The sequence below is a fragment of the Podarcis erhardii genome (genome assembly GCF_964252035.2).
Source record: "Podarcis erhardii genome assembly, chromosome: 5".
Classification (NCBI taxonomy): domain Eukaryota; kingdom Metazoa; phylum Chordata; class Lepidosauria; order Squamata; family Lacertidae; genus Podarcis; species Podarcis erhardii.
This window is the reverse complement of record NC_138509.1, coordinates 60737233-60761560: the sequence shown is the minus strand read 5'-3', so window position 1 is coordinate 60761560 and position 24328 is coordinate 60737233. Positions and strand designations below refer to the sequence as shown.

The following is a 24328-nucleotide window of genomic DNA, read 5'->3' as shown; positions in this document are numbered from 1 at the left end:
AGAGCTGCATGGCTGAAATGGATGTTAAGGCATTATAGCACCAGCCGGAACCTGGTCAGAACTATTCTGGAGCATCTACAAGTTTCAATGAGACTGACATTCCCATTATGATTAAGGCGCATAACTTACTTCCAGCTTTGACACTTTAGCACTAAATTGTGAAAGTTCTGACCTGCCTTTCTCCTAGACAGGTAGGCGTCTTCATGAGATAGCCTCATGCGGAAACTGCACAGTGCAAAGTGTGCTATTAGCCATGCCTGTTGAGGGATCAGAGTGGGCTGAATGAGGATGTGCACTGCAGGTGTCAGGTGTTGCAACTGCACCTGGTCCCCAAGGAAAGCTCTTTGCAGGCACTCTGAACATCCTTTTTGGTGATATAGTCAGCCTAAAACCCAAATGAGCATGTATTTCATATTGTCTAAGGAGAAGTTCCTTGAAAATGGGGCCTAAATGGCATACTGTGTATGCCATTGTGACCCTTTGCTGTAATACTTCAGAGGCTGCACAAATCAAGCAATCTATTTTTTGGCCTAGTTCCTTCCTGCTACCCAGGATCTAGGCAAGGTATTAGTAGAGATGCTGCAAAGCTTTGCAGGCTACACCTTCTTCCTTGGACCAGAGCAGACATGTGCTGGCCAGAATGCTTCTGAGGAGTGAAGAAGAAACATAGAGCGCTGCCTTAAAGCAGGTCAAGCTTATTTGTCCATTTTGCCCACTGTCTACTTTGTGTTTGGCAACAGGCAGACGACCTTCCCATCACCTGCTCCCCCCCCCCAAAAGTAGAAATTCCAGTGGTTGAACCAGGGACCTTCTGCATGAATCTACCACTGAGCTAAAGTTGCTTCCCAAGTCGATGTCTTGCTGTGCTGGAATCCCATAGGATCCTGGACCAACACTGGCCTTTATTCTCTCATGTTCTGTGTGCATGTGTTGGAATTGCCATTCTGGCTACTTAATACCTCTTTTTGTGAAGAGTTATTCGCTCCAACTTTTATTTTTAGTACAACCACTGTTAGGAAAAGCTACCCTCATCCTCGTCCTGCATTGTTACTCACTGGAAAGCATTCTTAACAATGCTTTCTTCTGGAAATAGTTTTGCAGTGATGGTTGATAGACAACACATCTAATATATCTTGTTTTTACGGAAAATGTTTTGCTAGGGTAGGGTCTGATCTATCATAGGCTGTGTACACACATTTAAAGCATGTACACTTTTGAAGAACATTTGAAGTGTATTTCCCCTCTCAAAGAATTCTGGGTATTGTAGTTTATTAAGGGTTGTTGGGAATTGTAATTTTGTGTGGGGTAATACAGTGTCCAGAATACTTTGAGGGAAACAATGTACTTTGAATGTACTTTAAAGGTATTGTGTTTGTTCCTTCAGAGCCCTTTCATTGGTCCTTTGCTCCAAATGGCTTCCATGAAAAAACATTTCTCAATCACTTTCAGTGTGACTTTAGGTGGTTGGCTGACACTACAAAACCTACTTACTGTCTTAAGGACTGCAATAGTGGAAAGCTATGAGCACTGGGGGGAGAAGTTTGTCCTGAGCCAGAAGTGTTTTTTCTGCAGTAGCCACTCACATGGCTGAATACAGATGTTGATTTTCAGTGGCTGCAGTAGATATTTGCAAGACTTCTCTGGCACTAAGACTACAAACATTATACACCGTTGCTGTCAACACAGGAAAAGTTCAGTCAATGACACAGGAGGTGAAAGGGTGGAAACACTATTCACCAAAATGTTGGAGGCCCATCAATGCTTAAAGCCACCCAAGAAAGGACATTTGGTGTCCAAGCAAACACTCTATCACACTCTTTTCTTCTCAGCCCTCGAGAAAGCCACAGACCAGTTTCCCTCTGCCTCCTGCACTCTATTATAGCTTCTTAGCCATTTAGCTGCATCCTGAGTTCCTTCAGGCTTTTAAGTTCAAATTATGACATGCCTACTAGTAAGTCTTTTTGTAATGCATTAAGATTAATGCTTTTGATTTGTAAACAGGAAAATTCAGGGGAAGGAGATAATATGTCAAAGCTGGGACTTGAAATGGGGAACCCCTCCACTAGCTGCAAGTATAGAGGTCTATGCAGAAACAATCACCCACCTACTCACCTTCCTTGGGTAGATTTAAGGGAAGCTGATGAAACAACATTCAGTAGTTTTATTTCCTTAGTCTGTTCTTAAAACACAATGTTACACAAAGAAAATGTTGGAGAAAGACTACCACTGATCTCCCCAGAGGTCTAAGATTTCCACAGGCAAGATCCATTAAGGTTTACTCAGGTTGTTGTGGAAATAAAATTTAGGCACAACAAACAAAACACTCCACTTTTATCCTTAACCACACAAAATGCGGAAGCAGAGTTTGGCCTTTGGAACCTGCTACCAATCTTGCAAAGTATAACACAGCAGGCTCTCCAGTCTTCATGCTATGAATATGGATTAGCTGCTGCAACCATTTTTATATTATAGATCCATAACTATGAATGCACAGTAGAAAGCCTTTAGGTAAAGCTACATGCTCTGCATATAGAACAGCTGCTTCTTCATAGCACACATACGTTTGTGGGAAAAGGGAATGTGAAATAGCATTTGCTTTTGTTTGTAAAGAGTTTCTTTAGTTACAGAAATGCACAGGTGTCCTGGGAATTTAGCAAACTGCCATTCATCCCCAAATGTAGGATTTTTAACCTGCAGCCTCCTCTACCCAAAATAATGCTTAAAAAAAAACGACAACCCAAAATAACTAGGATGAGATAGTTTTCCTTTCCTAAACCTCAAGGGTTTTTTAGCCAGCTGTGCACACTCAGAGAACAGGAAGGCCTTATTCCTAGAAACACTGCCAGGCCCATACGAGACCCACACTAGTACTGATTGACAAATAGATCTGGCAAAGTACTTAAGAACTTGCATATTTTTCAGTGTAGGGTAATCAGGAGCACCTGGGCATTTGGGCTGATCAGAGAAACACTGAAAGAAAAGGACAGGTTTTTCAATCAGCCTGCATGGGGTGGGATTTTTTTTACTGGGTTTTTAATTTCCATATCACTCCAAGTCCCTTTTCACTGACTGGTTGTAGAGAATGCGTAGACATAACAAACTCTGTGTGCTTAATCAGGCAGGCTTCTATACTAGAGACATGGCTTCCTTCCTTCTGGGGAAACACACACACACACACACACACACACACACACACACACACTACAGTTTGGAACCCAAAGCTTTGGCAACTATGCAGACAAGAGTAGCCTAGGAAGAGGGAAATCCATTACAAACCATGGGAAATGACAGTGCTTCTTTGTGAACAAGTATATCAGCCTCTCTTTCTATATTTCCAGTTTTCTCTCCGATACATAGCGAGTCCATCCATTGAGCATCAACCTAACTGCCAGCTTATTTCGACTTCATCTATAACCTAGTCATTTGCATCCTAGGGAACAGGGAAGGAAGGTGACAAACACAGCTTGCTTGAGCCTCCCCCCCCCCCCCTTTCAGAAAGGCTTAGTAGAAAAGAAAGACACATGCTTTGGATGGAGATCAAATTATCACTTGATGCTCTCCAAACAAAACTTAGATGTTAAAAAAAGAGAGAGAGGAAAAGGGATTATTGTGGTTATTATAGGCTGGAAAAGAACACCAGACAGTGCCTGAAGCAGAGAATCAGTCAAGATGCCCAGTTTTCCAAATGCTACAGCTTTGTTAAAATAAGGCAAAGGTAACACTGCCTCTTAAGTTCAACAAAGCAGCACTCCTACAGCTGGTGGATGCAATGCAGCAAATGTTAGTTGCTTCCAGATCCCATTGAAATCAATGGAGTTTGTGCCCAGTTGAACGCTTAAAGTGAAGCCCTATACTCCATACCACTCGTGGGCACTGAGGACAGCATGGAATGCCAAACAATGAGCATTTTGAATATGTAATATCTGTGCCAATTCAAAGAAAATGCCTTCTCACTGGAAGCAAAGACTGTTATAAACATAAGCAAGAAAACAGCCAACAATGTGGTGATCAGCAGTTTGCAGGGAACATCATAGACCATCTCCTTTTAAATGTCAGGGATTGGTGTACCCCCCCCCCCAGTTATTTCTAGGAAAGGACGTTTTCATGAATATGTGATAAGAACCCATGTTTGGTTTTATGTGGGATTTAGTAGTTAGCATTTGAATAACTGCCCATGAGGTAAAAGCTGAGAATATTTGTGCACAAACCCACCGGTTGTTTTGGTAGTGCAGTATGTAGGATTGGGAGTGTGTGCATGCAGGTCAACCAGTGCCATGTATTCAAACTTCTGTGCTTGATATGCGGTCCAGGCTGTATTTTGCTTCCTTGAATGTTTCTCTTTCTCAACTTTCCCTTTCCCTTTCTGATTGCTTGTTTTGATACTGCTCTGTTCTTTTTGACCATAGTTTTCCATTCGAAGCCAAGCAGCTGAAACTGGAAGGAAGTCACTGTCTGGCAAATTCGCTGCCATTTATTATGACTTTCGCAACTGAAAACCTCGCTTGAGCAAGGGAGAAAAACATTTGACATTTCTGAGGATCAAATTACTCTTGCCAAGGGAGAACAGTGGTTACAAAGCTACTATCCGTGACCTCTAGATTTGCATCTAGGAGGATATGAAACATTACACTGTATTTGGCGTCAGAGCTGGGGGACCTACGCTTGTGCATTTTAAACTCTGAGCTCTCTAGGACTGATTCCTTAATATTTTTTTGTTTTATTTTATTTTATTAAGAACCCCATTGGTCTTATAAGAAACAGTAAAAAGACCCTTTGTTTATAGAAGCATTCTACCTTCTGTTTTACAGACCATTTTTTTGTTTTTTGTTTAAATAAGAGTTGCTGTTTTTAATTCCATATTCTTTTATTATGGAAACCCTAAAATCCTGTTCTCAGTATAAAATTCCGTCAAGGCTACCACTTCTCTATAATATGGCTCATGTAGTCCTCAGTAGGCAAGCGCCCTTGCTCTTCCGTCTCTTCCTTGGGAAGTGCCTCATTAGACCGGTGAAGAAGCCGCTCTTCCCGATTCTTTATCCTCTGCTCCATCCTCTCCAGCTGCCGCTTGTACTGGTATCGCTGTTGGAAGAGGTCTTTTGCATAGTCGTACAGCTGCATGTCCAAGTCATTAAGTTCTTCGATCCTCCTTATGGTGTTGTTGTCTACCTCTACTCCACCTGCCCTTGTGCTGTTGTACTGCATGAACGGCCTGATGAATTTCAGATTGAAAGTTCTCTCAAACAAGTACTGTGTTTTCCTCTGGAACTCTGTCAAACCAAAAAAGGCCATGTCTCTGAGATTCTTCTTAGCGCTCTCCAGCAGTATCTGTGCTCGCTTGTTTTCTGGTATGAAGGACATATTATAGCAACCCACCAAGCTCAGGTCAGCCAACATCCTCACTTGGCGATTGTTGGCTAAGTTATACGGGCAATCCATGAATTCCTGAAGAGTACAGCCTGACCAGTCTGTGCCTTCATAGCATGATGGCAGCTCTTCGGGGGTTGGCGTCCGGCCATCACACATGTGCAAGGATGTTTTCCAGGTGGCTCCTCGTTGGACGTGCCTCCATTCGCTGAGGTAACGGGATACAGGATCTCTCAGCAGAGTGATGTAATAAAACTTCCTGTAAGAAAGAAGAATTGTATGTAAGGATTTTATACACATTGTAATATAATTGTTTGGCACTCTGAGGCCTAGTATATATAGAAGATGGGACAATAATCAATGAGCTGCTTTGTGTGGGAAATTGCAGTCAAATATAACTATGCATGAGTGCAAGTTGGTGCATGAAGGGGCTAAGACAATAGAGTTGGATTCCTAGACGTAGCCAAGTCACGCCCCCACTTCCTGTTCCCTTGTTCTCCGTGCCATGTAAATGACAAAGAAAGATGTGTCTAAGCAAGTTCCACGTTCACAGCACATGTTTGAAGTTATCTCCCTGTTTTTTTCCTACTCAAGAGCATTCTGCCTGTGTTCTCACTGTTGCTGCTTAGATAAATGCATGAATTTGATGTTTGGAATGTTTTATAAGTAAATCATTTTAAACATACTTAACAGTGTGTGGTCTGTTCATTGCAAGAGGGGTAGAAATTTGCAAGCAGACTAAATGGGACAAAAGGGTCTAACAAGCTGTAGAATGAGACATGGGTGGTGCTAACTGCTGCTTACCGGTAATTTTTGTGAATTTAGACTCTACTACTGGGGCTCTCTCCTGCTGGAGGAGTAAGTTTAGCCCCAGGTTTTGAATCCAAGAACCCAGCCAATTCTTTGGTTATTTACTCCCCAAACAGGGATTCATATTTTTCCTCCCAGAGTTTGCACATCATGTTCGGCGATAAATTATTGCTGTAAGCAACATGCTGGTGCACACTGCACAATCATGCACACTTCAGTCCTCACTCACTCATCCATGTCTCCAGTCAGGATAAAGCAAACCAGAGTGCTGGTTTAGCATAATATATGAATCAATGCTCATGGTTTGCTTCTTCCAGACAATCTATGTGTAGAAAGTCAAGAATAAGCTTTGGTTTCCAATTATCATGGTTTGCACTTAATGCTGAATGTGAAACTGAGCAGCATGCACCAGCAGACTGCAGCTTCAAAGAAAACCATAGTTTATTTTGAACGATGGCTTACCATGACGTGCAAAACAGACCAATTTCTAAATGCAGTTACGACTGGTCTCCTTTTTCTCATAAGAATCTCTTTGATAAACTCACTTATGTACAAAAGGATTACATTCCCCTAATCAGAAATCATCTCCGTCTCCCCCCCCCAAAAAAAATCAGGAATGCTCCATTGTATTTGTTTCCAGCAACATATTTCAATGTCAGAATAAATAAATGGAATTCAAATGATTTACCACCCTCATATAGCTTGCTTGCTTTAGGGATCAACTGGCCTTTCAGACTACCATGCACCTTAAAATTCAGTCAAGAAGACTCATTTTGGAGCACTGGTCAACAGTTACTACTCAGATAACTCACACTTCACACACACAGTGCCCAGGCATAACTACAGCATTGCTGGAATCTCCCCTGGCCATGGCCTACTCTGCACTTGCCCTAAGTGTTTTTGCCTGGAGGGAGGATGGAGAGATGTGGGACATGGATGTGTAGAAAGAAACCTGTGGATTTGCATGGCTGGAGTGTAGCCTGCCACCACTGGCATGTGACCAATGTTGCCTGTGAAGGCTGAAAATGGTTGCTCACACTTTCTAACATGGCCAACCCCAAATCATTTTGACTGTGATATACCATGGCTGAAAGCATTGCTTGAAAAATGCAAACAGAAATTAACAGGCTGAATGCTGAAGTAGACTGAGACAATATTGTGCTGTTTGGAAATATACAGTGGTATCTCGAGTTACATACGCTTCAGGTTACATACGCTTCAGGTTACAGACTCCGCTAACCCAGAAATATTACCTCAGGTTAAGAACTTTGCTTCAGGATGACAACAGAAATCGTGCTCCGGCAGCATGGCGGCAGCAGGAGGCCCTATTAGCTAAAGTGGTGCTCAGGTTAAGAACAGTTTCAGGTTAAGTACAGACCTCCGGAACGAATTAAGTACTTAACCTGAGGTACCACTGTACGAAGGACACATGCACGTCCATCGGGCAATGAGTGCAACGTCAAGTAAAAGACTTGTGTGTCTGAATCAGGCACCACACAATTCATCACCTCAAACAGAGCTTCCTTCCCAATGACCTTGCACTTTCCGGCGGAGGCAGGTCACCAATTATCTAGTGATGTACATGGTTGTATTTAGCTCTTGATGCCCAACATAAAAAATAAAATAAAAAATTGCCCTTCTTAAAACCAGCAGGTAAGTTTTCCACCTGTCAACAGTTCCAATGTGACTTTTCTTTCATGGGCAATGCCCACTGCTGCACAAGGCAGCCATTTCATTTAAAAGTGCACCAAAGACACTGGCAAATAAATTAAACTGCAAACAATGGTATGTCCTTACTTCTTAATACCATATTGGCCCGAATATAAGCCGTGCCCGAATATAAGCTGCACCTTTAAAATTGGAGGGGGGGAAGAAAAATAGGGGGGGGGGGACGGACCAACCATTCCTCACTGCTCCTGGCACTGTTTGCCCCACGCTCCTGGTTGCATTCTGTAAAGTTGCGAATGTAAGCCACACTTTAACTTTTCATGGTTGGAATTTGGAGGGAAAGTGAGGCTTATATTCAGGCTAGTACGGTAATTCACGAGGGTCTTGAATGCATCGTTCCCCCTGCCCTGCCCCCCAGCTGAAGTCACACTGACAGAAATTTAATTTCATTTAATGGGCATTGGAGGAAGTCCAGAGTGCATGTCTTTCAACTTCTCCTTTTGTAAGCAGAGCAAATAGGAATGTCTGCTATTCAGGCTCTCACCAAGCTAAAGATGTCGCACTGTCTAATAAGTAACCATAGAGGGTGGGTGGAGGGGGAAGGGTCAACTTTCCATGTGTTTCTTTCTCTTCTCATTCCATTTAATAGCAGCCCATAATAATGATTCATCTTCTCTGACCAGGATGCAGCTTTGATTTAAATTATCAGTGCTAAGAAACCCCTAACAGGCAGGGATAAAATATGACAACGGAAGGCACCGGAAAGTGATGACTGATGCCAGATGTTCCAGAGAGCGAGAGTGAGCGACAGATTCTAAACATTATAGCCTTTTAGTTTTAAAAAGGGTGAACTCTGGTGGATGTATCTGTCTTTAGACTAGAAGTTCCAAATATAATTTTAAGTCGTCCCCTCCTCACCCTGGTTCTTCCAAGAGGCAGTATTTTATTATTACTGCAGTCCTGCTTAGAGCTAGGGTTTTCCACTGTGAAAGGTGAGCACCTGGCAGTGGATGATGATTACAATCGCACAAGAATCCAAATCCTGTGTCAAGAAACCCCAGATGGATGCTTAGTAAAATATAAATCCCATACACCTATCAAATATGTTGGAAATTCATTGCTTCTAAACTGGTTTGCATGACTTGCTCTGAACCAGATATGGAACTTCTGCCAGTGATCAATACATGGTGCAGGATGGGATTTGGGTTTCCCGGAAAGGGAAACACAACCATGTGTTCTAAAAGAACGAGGCAGCCACTGCAGGGCACAGAGACTCTGGTCCTAGCTTTTTATTGACATTACCTGAGCATGTTTTCCTCACCCTTGCACAGGGCTTCCACTGACGGGGTTTGTTATGTGAATCACACCCAAAGTGATCTACTACCGACTAGAAATGTATAGGATTGTACTATTTCTATATTGTATGCTAATCCTTCCTATTCCACAGCTGTGGGTGTATTGGCAGGGCTGGTCTCTGCCCTTCATGGTGCTGATCTTTCAGATGTGACCACTGAACCGGCTCCCCGTATCTTATGCACTACAGGAGGACATGAAGACTGGTTATTTACGATGTTTTCAGCACCAGGTTAATAATAATAATAATAATAATAATAATAATAATAATAATAATAATAAAGTATACCCCAGCCACTCTGGGCGGCTTCCAGCAAGGTTAAGACATCCTTGTTTGCTCAGCCATGTTAAAAGGGCTACGTTTGGTTTTTCTCTTTTAGTTTTTATTACTTTATTGCATGTGCTTTGATTATAATGTATTTGATGTTATTATAGGACACTGCCCTGGATCCCTTTTGGATGAAGGGTGTTTTAGATCATTATTTTCTTAATGGACAAAAAGGACAACAGATGTTTCCTCTCACACAACAACATTCATGTAGGAATAACACAGGAACATCAAAAGCTCTCTTCTATCAAGTCAAACTGCTGGTCCATCTAGCTCAGTCTTGCCAATTCTGGATGGCAGTGACTCTCCAGTGTTTCAGATGGTGGACATTTCCAATCGTACCTGGAGATGCTGGAGAATGAACCAGGCACATTTTGCCTGCAAAGCAGGTTATCTACCACTGAGCTATGGCTCTCTACAATCCTCTTTTGGTGGCCTGCAACCATAAGCCTAATGAGCCTCCATCTTGTTAAATGTTTCCACTTTAGTCCCTCATGGTTGTCAAGAGAAACTGGGACAGAAAGGGAAGCCGCATTAGGGAATTGTCAAACTCCTACCTCTATAAAACTCAAGCTTTGTTTAAACAAATATTAACAGTGTGGTACAATATATATATTTCTCAGGAAAAAGACAGTCCTCTGTGCCAAGCTCAACTTTGCCTATATTGCAACCTATAGGGCATTGGTTTAATCCAGAGTGTTTATCCTTGGTGCTAACAGCCCGTGATAAAATGCAGCAGGGCTTATCTGGTCTAGACTTTTGCAAAAAATATACCTGGGTTTTGAGTACCTAGAGAGTAAGCTTTCTTTGTGTCAGCCTTTCTCTCACCAAAAGAAGAACTCTTGCTGCTTTGCCTAATTCATTTTTTAGCTTCATGGAAGCAATTAAGCAAATTATTGTGCTCCTATCGATCCCTTCTCCAAGGTTATCCCTGCATCAAACACAGTGCCATTTAATGAGCCATTCACACAGGAGGTCACCAATCTGTTACAGAAAAGAAAGAGAGGATTCTCTCTTGCTTCCAGAGTTGCCACTTAGGCAGTCGGCCATTCTAATGGCTCTGAAATTTTTACTTGTTTACTTAGAATATTTTCATCACTATGTTCTCAGGGTGGGTGGCAACCATATAAACATCCATAAAACATAAGCATACATTAAAATCTTAACAGTAATTTGGAGTAATAACCACATGAATAAAATGGCAACCTCCAAACCAGCCATGTGAGTTATATTTCCTGCATATGGCTGACTAACCAAGCTAATACCAAATGAAAGCCTGTGCACGTAAGTGACTTTTCAGTTGATACTGAAATGAATAAATTGGCACTGCCAACTGCATATTTGTTACTGTCAGGACTCCTACAACACAATACCTACCCTTACAGGGTGGGGGGCTTACAAGTGTGGGGGGTTCAAACCCACATTTCCCATTCCGTGGTTCTTTCCCATAAGCTACCTTGCAGCCCACTGTGCCACCTGCTTTAACATTTTTGGAGTAAGTGTGCCTTCGTCTTGGTACAACAGGCCCACCTGCCCTTCTCCTGGTCATAGGGTCCTAACCAAGACGAAGGCACACTTACTTACTTATGTGCACAGGCTTTCGTTTGGTATTAGTTTGGTTAGTCAGCCATATGCAGGAAATATAACTCACACGGCTGGTTTGGAGGTTGCCATTTTTAATTACGGTAGTTAAAATGTACAGCAAGAAAATAAAGTGCTTATTTCCCTCACACAGACCTGTATCCTGTGTGCCTATTATGGTATAAAGGACTCATAGCCTGTAAAAAACCATGGTTAAAATGTACAGCAAGATTAGGACCATATGACCAGGCCATGCCAAGCATTGGGAGATCATTCATCTTTACCAGTCTAACTTGGGCCAATTAACCCATATTTCGTGTCTGGCTGAACAAACAGCAAAGGACTCACCTTATGCTTGCAAAAATGATATGGGGATGCACACTAGTTAGGAAGAAACAAGCAGTAACTTACTCCCAAGTAGATGGGCACTGACATGATAAATTACCATATGGAATGAACCTAAGGAGCACTTTTACTGGTTCAAGCCATGAGTGCAATGTAGTTACAGTGGTACCTCGGGTTACAAACACCTCAGGTTACAAACATTTCGGGTTACAGACTCTGCTAACTCAGAAGTAGTACCTCAGGTTAAGAACTTTACCTCAGGATGAGAACAGAAATTGTGCGGCGGCAGTGCAAGGCCCCTTTAGCTAAAGTGGTACCTCAGGTTAAGAATGGTTTCAGGTTAAGAACGGAAAAAATTAAGTTCGTAACCAGAGGTACCACTATATAGGTCAAAAGGGTACTCTGACCTGACACACTTATCTAATAATAATAATAATTCGCTTTATCTTGCCTAAGGCAGCCCAAAGCAACCTACAGCCAAACAAACACCCCCCACTACACCTAAGGAACATGCCAAAAAGACATTTTAGATACTTTCTGTCCTAGCTGAAGGTGAAGAAGACACAGTTCTTGGGTCAGAAAGACCGGCAAGGAATGTACTGGGAACGCATTGAGAAAGAGGAGGATGGAATTTCTTTTGGCCGCATAAAATTGTTGACTGAAAGTGCCTGTTTCACAAGTCAGAGCTCTTAATTCATTGTGCTCTTGCTTCTGTGTTAAAGGAATTTATTTGATAACTATGTAATGGACTTCCCTGTAAAGGAAAAATCTGAAAAAGCCACTTCCCTAGAAGTCTTTTACCATTTGACGCCACACGATTCGATTTCCATTTCTCATCTTCCATCCTTACATAACATGCCCTATCTGTTAGAATGTAATTTAATATGTGTATAATGATTGGTAGAAAATAGGCTTAATTTTCCTCAACCTGTTTCCTCTCATATGGCACTTATTATAGCTCTTCCTGTTCCCCTGCATGAACAAAATAAAGCTCTCAGACTTCCGAATGTCACCAGCGAAAAGAAAACACACACACACACACACACACACACACACACACACACACACTTCCCTATATATGTACATGCGTATGCAAAATAATGGTTGCAGTACAAATTAACAAAAGCCAGAAAAATCCAGTCCTCTTTTCTTAGGCTATTAAAGGCGGCTGGGGGCGGGGAGGAGTAGCAAAACAAACCGTTATGTTTTTCATGTTTCCAGCAGTCATGGCTTTGTGCATATCAAGTGAATGTGTGCTTTGCTAGCTGCATTTATTATAAAAGACCTTTTTAAAACAAACAAAAAACCCTTGATGGATGGTACCCTTGGGAAGTTAAAAAGATGAATTGTTTATGATGTGAAATGCTGAGCAGCTTCATGAACACACTGCTCTGCTCGCAGGTCATAACTCACTGAATGCTTTCGGTGGCCCTGTCACATGCTATATACTGATCCAGCAGATAACACTGATCCAGTAGCTGTTTGCATGGAGAACAGGTCAAAAGACCAGGACCATAAAAGGAAAGTGAGCAGAAATACAATATGGAGGGAGTATAATTAATACTTCAGCAGTGTCATCCAAATAATCAATAATAAATAAATCAGGCAACATTGGACAACAACAGTTGGTTGCTATACTTTAAATAAGCCACACAAACACCATTTTCAAAGAACAGCTATTTGGTGCCCTTCAAGCCTGTCTGCCGTTAATTGAAAACTCCAATAATTAAATCTATGTTTGTTATCATTTTGCTAAATATCTGTGCCAAATGAAGGAACTACTGGGGTTAAAGAGTTTGCAGCATTCAAAATACCAGGTGGTCTAAGCAAAGCTATGATTTTATCTCTCTTGCCACCAGTGGAGATGTAACAGGAAAACATGGGCAACAGGAATGAATTGTGGGGAGACTCAAGTTTTGCTTGTCAGAGGAGGAGTCTGGAAACATCTACTTCAGGTTTTACAATAACCACAGTTCCCTGTATTATCTGAAGTAGGAGACTGTGGTTTGTATAAATACTAGTCATTTACTTTAATTAGTGCACACACCAGGACCACAAACCTGCGGAAGCTTATGCCACAATAATTTCGTAGTGTTGAGGCCCAAAATAATGTACCGTTTTTGTTGCAACAGACTAACATGGCTACCCCTCTGGAATTTTATAATTAAATTTAATTCGACTGTGATCCAATTGTTCTGCTTCTCTGATTAGTTGGATCCAAGCGAAGCAAGTGCCAGATTGAATAAAAGACAAGCAAGGCAAAACTAAATATAAATGAGAAAAAGGCCACTTCTGGGACATAAATGAGAGCCTGTGTGGTGCAGTGGTTGGAGCATGGGTAGCCAACATGGTGTTCTTCATGTGTTGTTTGAGCACAACTCTCAGCTAGCATGGCCAATGGTCAACAACTGAAAGGCACAATGTTGGCTATTCATGGGCTAGACTAGAGCATCAGTCCTGGCCTGGTGAAGCCTGGGATTCCACTCAGTCATGGACGTTATTGTGTGACCTTGGCAGCTCATTATCTATCAGCTGATCCCAACACCTTGTCTGATAGGGGAACATGGAGAGGGGAACGTGTCCTCTGCGTGGTGCCCTGAACTCATTGAAAAAAGGGCAACATAAAGATACAGTTGTGAGTACCAAAAGCATAAAGACCTTAAAGCAGATTGATGGAAGTAGTATGGCTTGCATGGAATGCAGGCAGAATGCCAAATCTCAGGCCATCTCCCTGCTCTGTTTTGACCTCCCTGGGTGGTCTTGGGTATCACACTTTCTTTTACACTCACTTTCCCATCTGTTAAATTGGAAATATTAGTGATTAATGTTTCATCAAGGGCTGCTGTGAGGATGAGTCAGACAGATACGGTAAAGCACTTATTATTTAATTACTAGTATTTGGTTGTGGAAAATCCTAGTGCTGTAATATCAGATAAAAAGAAAACACATTTGTGTAGAATTAAAATATTCTATACCAAAATAAAACAAAGAGTGGGGGTGGATTGATTTGCCAGATGGTGCTGTAAATCATGCTCTGTTTGCTTCCGATCTTCCCTCTTACCGGCTAGGATAGATTCTTGAATGATTTACTATAAAGCGACTCAAACAATAGTCATCTGTAAGTCTGTAGCAAAACACACCAGTTAACACAGCTGTTGCAGTGGTTTAAGAAGGGGGCATTGAACTGATCACTGCCATGGCACAACTTCCATACGTTTACACACTAGACTATGCAGCAGCCTATGGAAATAAAATGAAAATGAAACTGTACCTAACAACTACATTTACTCTCTTTGAGAAACTGACGTGTAGCAGGTGTACACACCTAGGCTTTTGCGGGGGGGGGGGGGACTATCCCCAGCAGCAGAGAGGAACTTACAATTCTGGGGTAAGGGGGAACCCAGAAATCAAAGGAGAAAAATGTGAAGCGATGTTCTCTGTACTTTATGTAGCACACAAAGCTCTTGCTGTGAATGACACTTATAGAAAGTGCCAACAGTCAAGTGGTTTTGCAAACAGGAGAGGGAAACATCTTACAGAGATGGTCAAAATGGTGGCGAAAACTTGGTCTTAGAAGTGCAATGGGAACATGGCTTGAAATATGAGCTGCTCTCCAGAAGGCAAGCGGCTTGGAAATGCACTGCCAATTGAACATGGCAAAACTATTCATTATTCTAGTAGAATAACCAAGACCACTGCTTTCTGAAAATGCAGCTAGAGACTTTATGAGCCTCATTAATCATTTTTCACAAACTGCTGATCTGGAAACAGCAGGGCAATTCGTGGTTTCAACTTCATTTGCCTGAAAAGACCATAGCACATTTTCTCCGGAAATTAAGGTTTTCCTCCTGTTTTGAAGAGGAGTGCGCAATTGCCATAGTACTATGCTGCACAAAGCACCAGGCTAACTTGTATCAACAGTCTGGTCTAGACATATGTAATGGCTAGCCGAATAACCTGCAGTGGCTTCTTAAATAACAAAAGCAATTATTGCAGTGTAGAAATAATCACACCCAAAGACTTATCTCAGGCATCTTGTAATGTGATGGCAAAATTGTTTAGCTGACCGAATTTAAGCACTCAGAAGCCATCAAGCTGAATCAGATAAGAGATCCATCCAGCCGTTTGTTCCTGTACATTTATTTCCAACTTTAGGATCACTGGTATGGTAGAAAAGGCACCTAAGAAAGAACTGGACCAATGGAGTTTAGCAGCAGGCTAGAGCTCTCCATTACAGACATTTTGAACCACTGTGCACATTTCCTTAATCAAACCACAAAGGATTGTACTTTCTGTTCAGCTGCCTAAGTATCTTCATATGGGTTTCTCTCATATCTTACTTACTTTACATAGTGAACAGGAGATGCAGACCAGGTGGCTGGTACCAGGACAAGCTAGAGGAAAGGCTGGGAATGCACAGTGACCTTATCTAGCTGCCCTCCAATATGTACCTGGCTAAAGGAATAGTTTCTTCTGTTTCTTTTCATTATAAGAGTGAATATTAAGCACTATTGGGGGGGGGGAACTGGAGCAGCATGTTTTCTTTACTTTCTGGGTGTGACAAAAGTAATTTGCTGAGGCCAGGAAAATTTTATTTTTTCACAGGGAGCCCTCTTCTTTCAGATAAACAGATTTGTAAGAAATTGTAAATGTCTTTTCGTCTAGAAGTTTATGGCCCTATCTAGTGTTTTGGCCTTGCATGTTCCAAGCTTCGATGTCAAAAGCTATCAGGGCTGAATTCCTTTATCCTCAACTTTCACTGTTGCAATCTGCAAAGGCTCCTCTGACCTACTGTGCATGATTAAGCAACAGAATTATATTTTATACTCCCCTCTTCCTAAAATTCACATTCGTTTTCATCAGAACTCACGTCCTCCTGCCCTTTCCCTTCATTTTTTTTGTATTTTGTAATCAGCCCACTTTCACAGATGACAGTCCCTTCCTTTTCATTTCTTTCACCATCATCAGCTTCTCCCTTTAAAAAGCACCAAAAAACAACTAAATCTTCTGCATTACTGTTTCCTAGGTTAACTCCTATGCCCTTTTAGAAGATGGACATTTAAGAATAACAGCATGCTGGCAAATGTACATGCATGCACACTATGTATTTCCTTTTGTTTCCCCCCTGATACTCTTGACTGACATGGACATGTGGCCATTATTCTGCACTGAACATATAAGCATGCCCAAGGAGAGCAACTGGAACTATTTCTTCGCACCATCCCTTGTTCTTTCCCAGCACATGGCCAGCTAGCTAACTCTGGAAAAACGCTGTGCCTTGATCCGTTTGGATTGATTCTTATAAAGCAAATCACAAACAGGCCTGAAATATTGTTTAATATTTTGCACATATTAGGTGTAGCCTATTGTTTAAAAAGGAGTTGGATAGTCTGATAGGAAGTTCACTTAGCTTGACTACAGTTGCATTATTGAGTGTTTCTAAATCCTGCATTCCTAAATTGCTTTTGCAATTCTGAAAAACAATAATTACATTTGGGAACTGAAACCCTGTAGGAAAAGAGAGCACAATGGAATATTTTAAATGTAAATGGAAAAGTCATTTTTCTGTTTCATTACTAAAGTGTAACTATCATGCCTGAAACGTGATAAAACATGCCTACTAACCCTGATGAGTATGTTCTACCTCTACTGTCGGAGTCATTATGCTTCTGAATACCAGTATCTGGAAAACACAAGGGTGTGTTGTTGCACTCAGGCCCTGGCTTTTGGGTTTTCATAGGAATCTGCTTGGCCACTGTGAGAAGAACATGCTGGACTAGATGGGCCACTGGCCTGATCCAGCAGGCCCTTCTTAGGTTCTTAGGAGAGTGAGGAAATCACAAAGTTATTTTCTCTTGTCAGTTTCACAAAGTGAACTATCAGTGCGCCTCGCATGCGGTCACACTTGAGATGCCATTGTGTGCTATGTGCATGAACACACCTTCAAAAGAGATCAGCCATGTGAAATTGACACGATCCAATAATTTTGCAATGACAAAAGGTTCATATTGGCTTTAGTTCCCTTGCAACAAAATACAATGATTTATTTATGCAAACAAACAAACCCACCACCATTGTGCAAGAGATACATCAATGTAGTATAAAACAACAGTTACTTGGTTACGATGCTGCAGTTTTATACATACATACATATATACATACATATTCTAGTTAATGCAGCAGCCCGTGTCCTTGGCGTTCTGTGAAGACTCATACACGACAATAAGTTTTCATGTGAAAAACCCGTTAACAATAAAAGAGTCATAGGAATAAAGTAATATCAAACAAAGTGAGACTGACACACACAGAGAGAAAACAACCACCCTGAAATGCCCTCTATAGATGATAATATAGCAGTAGCTGCAGCCAGAGCAAAGGATGCTTCAAATGTCTGGCAATTCTGGGGTGCAAAAAATCCACTAGATGGCACTTTGTTACTTTGAAAATCTATCTGATGAGAAGAAACAGTCTGCGAACATATTGCAGTCTTTTCTTTTTTAAAAAAACCCCACAATAATACTGTAGCATTTCATATTATTACAACACATTTACTCTGGTTCCCATGGGGTTTCCTATGTGTCTTACATATTAAGGTCACAAGTGGAAGCGAGCATAACTGTGGGGGAGGGACAGTTGTGAGTGCCTGCATTTGCTGTGCTGGTCTCAGCTGCAGGAGGCTAGTGAGCTGACAAGGATCTACGAGAAGAACCAACTGGCGCCAGGACACATCTGGGTAGCAACTGCATGCTTTGCCAGGAAAGCTGGGCACACCAAGCCAAACAAGAACATCCTTGGCGTATTATGGAACCTCCCTTCTGCTGCGCAGAATTCACAGGACGTGCCACCGGTTTTCGTGTTATATTAATGGTTGCAGCTTTGTACAACATAGTCACTGCTTGCTAAAAAAAAAGCAGGGCGCGCCAAGGTTTCTCTGACATGAATGCCAAAATCTAGCATTTTAAATGTGCTTGAAGCATGCACACAGATAGCCAAGCAGAACAATTTCTGGAGTTTCACCGAAAGTATTTGAAATGGAAGAGAGAGGAAAAAATCTAGCAACAAAACTGAGGTACTTTTGTGGCTTTCACAGTTTGAGCCAATGGGGGTGCTGGGAATGATACTGCCTGCCAAATGTAGGGACCCCCCCCCCAATTCCTGGCCACTGCTTGGTGGTAGCATGTTCAGAATCCCAACACAACTTTGGTTGTGCACTTGGTTCAGAAGAACTCCTTTATTTTTGAGTGAGCATAATAAAGTCTCTTTGCAGCTCGCTTTAAGTACGCTGCAATTGGCCTACAACAGGAAAGATTCCCTTTGTTTCCTCAAGGGTTCCAATAGTTCTTTTACTCTGCAGTGAGTGGAAGACAAGAGTGAGAAGGGAAAATTCCAGAGAGAAGTGGAGGAAGTGCTTTTTCCAGCTCAGCTCAGTCAACAGCTGTATGCATGATGAGCTGTATGCATGGCCGGTGCAGCGTAGTGCTTAGAGCACTGGACTAGAAGTTGGAAGACCAGGGTTCAAACCCCCATTCAGCTATGAAACTCACTGGGTGACCTTGAGCCAGTCGCCAGCTCTTAGCCTAACTGACCTCACAGGGTTGTTGTGAAGATAAATGAGGAGAACCATGCATGCCATCTTGAGCTTCTTGGAGGAAATGTGGACTATAAATATATTCAAGCAAGTAACTTAGCCTTTTCAAGCATTCTTAATTTTAATTTGTGGAGTGGGAGGAGGGCGACATGCACTGGCTTTGCCCCTCCAACTCCAACCTGCCACGATGAGCAGAAAACACTGAAGGGGAAATGGAAGCGTGTTTGACTGAATGTACCTACAAGCCCTTGCCTGATTGTGCATAGGGTTCCTGATTGCATGGAGGACCTTCCTTCGTCAGGGTGAGGTGGCAGGGGGTTGCTGCACACGCCTCCACGTCCCTCTCCACAGATACAATTAAAGAACACCTGGATAAGGCTTTGGTCTTCCCCATATGAAAAAGGCCGCTAAATCATGCAGGCTTCTCATTGCAATGTTATCAAAAGCACAATAGACTACGATCCTTTTATGCTCTATGTAAACACAAATAACCTGCAAGCATTTGGAATACTGTATTTTTCGCTCTATAAGACGCACCAGACCATAAGACGCACCTAGTTTTGGAGGAGGAAAACAAGAAAAAAAATATTCTGAATCTCAGAAGGCAGAACAACAAGAAGGATCGATCCCTCTTGCTGTTCTGGCTTCTGGGATAGCTGTGCAGTCTGCATTCGCTCCATAAGACGCACACACGTTTCCCCTTACTTTTTAGGAGGGAAAAAGTGAGTCTTATAGAGCAAAAAATACGGTAATTAAAAAAGGGAGAAACCTGGGACCAATGCCACCCCACCCTACAGCAGCTGCCTCTGCTATGGTGCACTATTTGTGTTGAACATTAGGCCATAATTGATTATCTACATTCCTCCCCTCCCCTCTGCAAAAGGACACAAGATTCCAGTTAATGCCACTTCCTGATCTTCCTTAGAATATTCATGTGGCTGACCATTCCTAACATAGCATCTTCCACGTGCGCTTCTCTGTGAGGATAACTCCCAAAGAACTTGTACTGAGGCAGACGCTATAGAGGAGGAGTAGCCCATGGTGAACGGTTGCAATTATAAAAGTGGTTTTCTAGCCCTGGTGATATACTACAGCTGTGAAATGTTGATCTTCAAATAAGGGGCCCTATATCTGCAGAGTTATTGAGTTACTGCATATTGATCTCTCCTGTAAAGGATTTTTTCCCCCAGGTTAAAGCTTCTGAAAGATAAAGAGTAGAGTTGTTCATATCATGTCCTTTTACTAGTACAGTGGTACCTCGGGTTAAGAACTTAATTAGTTCCAGAGGTCCATTCTTAACGTGAAACTGTTCTTAACCTGAAGCACCACTTTATCTAATGGGGCCTCCTGCTGCCACCGCACAATTTCTGTTCTCATCCTGAAGCAAAGTTCTTAACCTGAGGTAATATTTCTGGGTTAGCGGAGTCTGTAACTTGAAGCATATGTAACCCGAGGTACCACTGTACCATCAGCTATTCTACCATTCACATTACAAATATTAAGTCTGTGCAGACAGGCAGACAACTGGAGATGGTAAATACTTTCCCATTTCTAAGGGTAAGTGTGGGTTATTTGAGACAGCATCAAGTGTTGGACCAGTGTTGATGCGAGTTCAAATCCCTGCTCATCAACAAAGTTTACTGAGACCACTTCCTAGAGCCAATTACTATCTTTCAGTCTAATTACCTTTGCCAAGAGAGTGGGGACTAGCAACCTTCTGGTCTATCACTTGTGCTTATTCTCCCTAGAAGCTCTGTTCTGGACTTGACCCCAGGCCTCAAGATGTGGTGGGGTGAGTTTAGTATTGCCATGGGTCATCCTCCCCCTTCCCCTTTAGTTGACTAATGAGGCACCTGGCAAGTCTCTGCATTGGCCCTGACCTCCAGCTACTTAAAGAAAGATCAACATCCTGCATATGTGTATGGGGGCCCTCCAACATATTGTGATCTGGGGCCTGGGAAGATGACATTAAGCCCACCAGTTTGGCAATGCAGCAACCACCACTGTTTTCCTTCCTTGGGTTCTGGCCTCCTGACTTGTGCCACGGCCACAGTGGTGCCCTTGGGCTTACAGGCAGGAGTTGGGCAGTTTCATTGCCGGTGGAGGAAAGGCTAGCCCTGATCCACAGCTCTTGCATGTGGATGCCATCCAAGGGTCTTGCTCCTGAACAACCTCACAAGGCTGTTTTGAGCCTGAAATGGGATGGTTGCCACAGTTGCTTCCACTGAACTCTTGGTAGGGAATGACTGGACACAAATAACAACAGTTTAAAATCCACATTGATTAACACAACAAACTTGTTGTGTCATAGTGGGAAAACTTTGGATTGAACCACCCTTTGCTAACACTTTTATCTTCTGTCCCTGAGAAAAAGGGGTTGGCATGCCCCCTGCTAATCAGAAAGTGCTGCCATAAAAATAAATAAATGTGTGATGATACCCAGAAACTGAAAAACACTAAATATCTCCCAATCAATGCTAGGATGATCACAAGCATCTCAGTGCACTATATACTCCCAAAGGAATAGATGAGAAGCAGGTGTTGTTTCCTCTTCATATGGGTCTGAATGCCACCCTGAGGAGCACTAAGATTTGGATGGCTCAGAGGTCACTCCACTCTTACAACCTTCTTCTGCATGACACCTGAGGCTCTACCATCATCCCAGGCCTCTGGGGATGTCTCCACTGTAGCTTCTTTATCTCCACAGCCACACAGGAGCATGCGAATGTAGAATCAGCTATGAGTCCTTCAAGGATTGCCCACTCTCCAAGGGGGATGGAGGCAATGGGAAGAAAAGGCCTACCAGTCATCCTAAGCTATCAGATTGCTCTGATTCTTTGTTGAGACAACAGTTTCCACGGCAGGGCCCACTGGAGCTGCCCAGGGTCCTGATCTGCTTGGCTTGGAACAGACTCTGGTAATTGTTATTAGCTGTTCCACCAGAATAAAATAACAGGCGGGATATGGGATATGGAAACCATATTCAGGGAACCAAACCAGCCAATAGGCAGAGAAGGGATAGCCCATGATAAAAAGGGCCTCATGAGGAAAGTGCTTTAGCAGCAACATTTTTTTTTTAAATCAAACATATAATCTAGATTTAAAAATTTAAACAACTACTGACTGCAATTACATTTACAATTAAAAGATCTACCAGAAATATACTTAAATTCATTAACTTAGTCCGCATTTGCTACCTCAGGAGACCAGCTGTTCCCTGAATATGGGGCAGCAATATACAAACTACATCTTGCTCTCGTTTGATCTAAATCTTTTGGAAGTTTCAGTGATTTGGCTGTTAACATCTCTTAGGTGATAATTAGCCTCCAGGGGCAACAAACAATGATTGGGAGAGTAAATGCAGAGTGGAAATGTTAAGCAGTGGAGTGTTTTGCTGTGCTTTTTGTTAGTTCTACAGATTAGGAGGAAGGAACAGTGGAATAGACAGAACCAATTCCAAACAGAAACCCAGTTTTGCCTCACTGTGTTGGCAGTTGCAAATAACAAGAAGCAACCCAGCTGGATGTAAACTCTTTAGGCTTTGCAACACTGGGTTCATCTGAGGCATTGATTGCTTGAATGGTGCCAGTCCAATGGCTGTGCTTTGTAATCTGCAGTTTGCTTTGGGCTCTGACCAATACTATGGCAGAATTGAAGGAATCGATTGATTCATTCATAAACCATAGTCTGGAAAGGTAGGCTTTCATTGAATGTAAGTAAAGCTGTCTTTTGTGAAAGGGTATTCAACACTGAGGAGTGCTGTTTTGAAGAAACTCAGCCAGATTGACGGGGTATAAATAATAAATTATTATTATTATTATTATTATTATTATTATTATTATTATTATTATTATTATCAACACTAAAAGATTTGACAACATTATTTAGTCAAGAGGGTCAGCTATCTCCAGTAAGCATGCAAAATAAATAAATAAATAAATAAAAAATAAAAAAAATTGCTTACACTGATATCCTTTTATAACCAGCTAAAATCTTTAATCGTTTGACATCTATAACAAATAGCAGCTGATTTCTAGAATGTCTTTTTGGAGCCTTTGTAGACTTCATACTTGCCTCTTTGTAATACATTCATTCATTCTCTCTCTCTCTCTCTCTCTCATACAAATTGTTCCATTTCTGAAGCCAAATGCATTTGGGCTTGACTTTTACATCAATGGAAAACCTGCTGCCAATACAACATACGCAGGTTTGATAGCAAGGGTAGCATACAAAAGTAATCAGTAAAACCCTATTACATATCGGGTCTTATGAAAAAACGAGACTGTCACGTTTGTCTCATGGAACTCATGACACTAGAAGAAGAAAGTGGTGGGGGGATGAGTAAATCTTCTGCTACTTGGAAAAGCTGCTCATGTCCTTTATGACCCTAGTCGGTCTATTCAGAGTGCTGAGCTGTTACTCAGAAAGGCAGTGCAGCACACCTGTGTTTATAACTGAGCTGGTATGAGAGGCAACAGGAAGGTGGGCGGGGGCTGCTATCTAAAGATACTTTTGAACCACCCAGGTGTTTACCAAGAAGATGGGCAAGCTTTTCTGATATGGAATACCCTGTCAGAGCGCCTTTAGTAGCAAAGAATATTGAATTAAGCAATACAATATTCAGCTTAAGACTTTGCAACTGGATATTCTATTTTGCTTTTGACTCAAATATGCCTCGAGCAGAACTCACCCTTCTTCAAGAATTATCCAAGATAGGAGTTAATGAGATAATAGGAAGATGGACTACGCATGACAACACTCTCCCATGGAAGCAGTGGCGTAGCGTGGGTTGTCAGCACCCGGGGCAAGGCAAGTAATTTGCGCCCCCTAACCCGTGGATTTGCGCCCCCTAACCCGTGGATTTGCCCTAACCCCAGATGTTGCGCCCGGTGCGGCCGGCCCCCCCTGCACCCCCCACGCTACGCCACTGCATGGAAGGATAAACATTTGTTAAATGAGAATACTCCTAATATGCACAGTGGGATACTTAAACCAAGAGCAAAACCTCCAAGTTATTCTGCTACTCTATTAATTTCCTTTCAATGAAGTCAAGGGACTATCTCCCTTTCTACCTGATTGAAATAACTTGAGCATAAATACCAAAATGCCTATTTATTGATGGGTCTCCCACTCAATTATCCTTTGAAGTAGATTTCCTTCATATGTTTATGGAGGTGCTTATTTCCCCAGTCCCTCTGTTCTAGACAGACCCTTGTTCCCAAAGTATGTTGTTAAAATGTTTTTTGTTAGAGCAGGCTGCATAAATCCATTTATTTCATGTCGGTGATTGA

The 24328-nt window shown here is 42.1% G+C and overlaps 1 protein-coding gene across 1 annotated transcript in view; it reads right to left on the bottom strand.

Annotated features, from left to right (window-relative positions):
* Positions 1 to 4445: 4445 nt before the first annotated feature.
* HS6ST1 (heparan sulfate 6-O-sulfotransferase 1) overlaps positions 4446 to 24328 on the bottom strand; it is a 186515-nt gene continuing 166632 nt past the window's right edge. Inside the window, exon 2 of the mRNA XM_081864077.1 lies at positions 4446 to 5623. Coding sequence (XP_081720203.1) covers positions 4915 to 5623 — 709 coding nt within the window. The 3' untranslated portion in view covers positions 4446 to 4914. The remainder of the gene's footprint in view (positions 5624 to 24328) is intronic.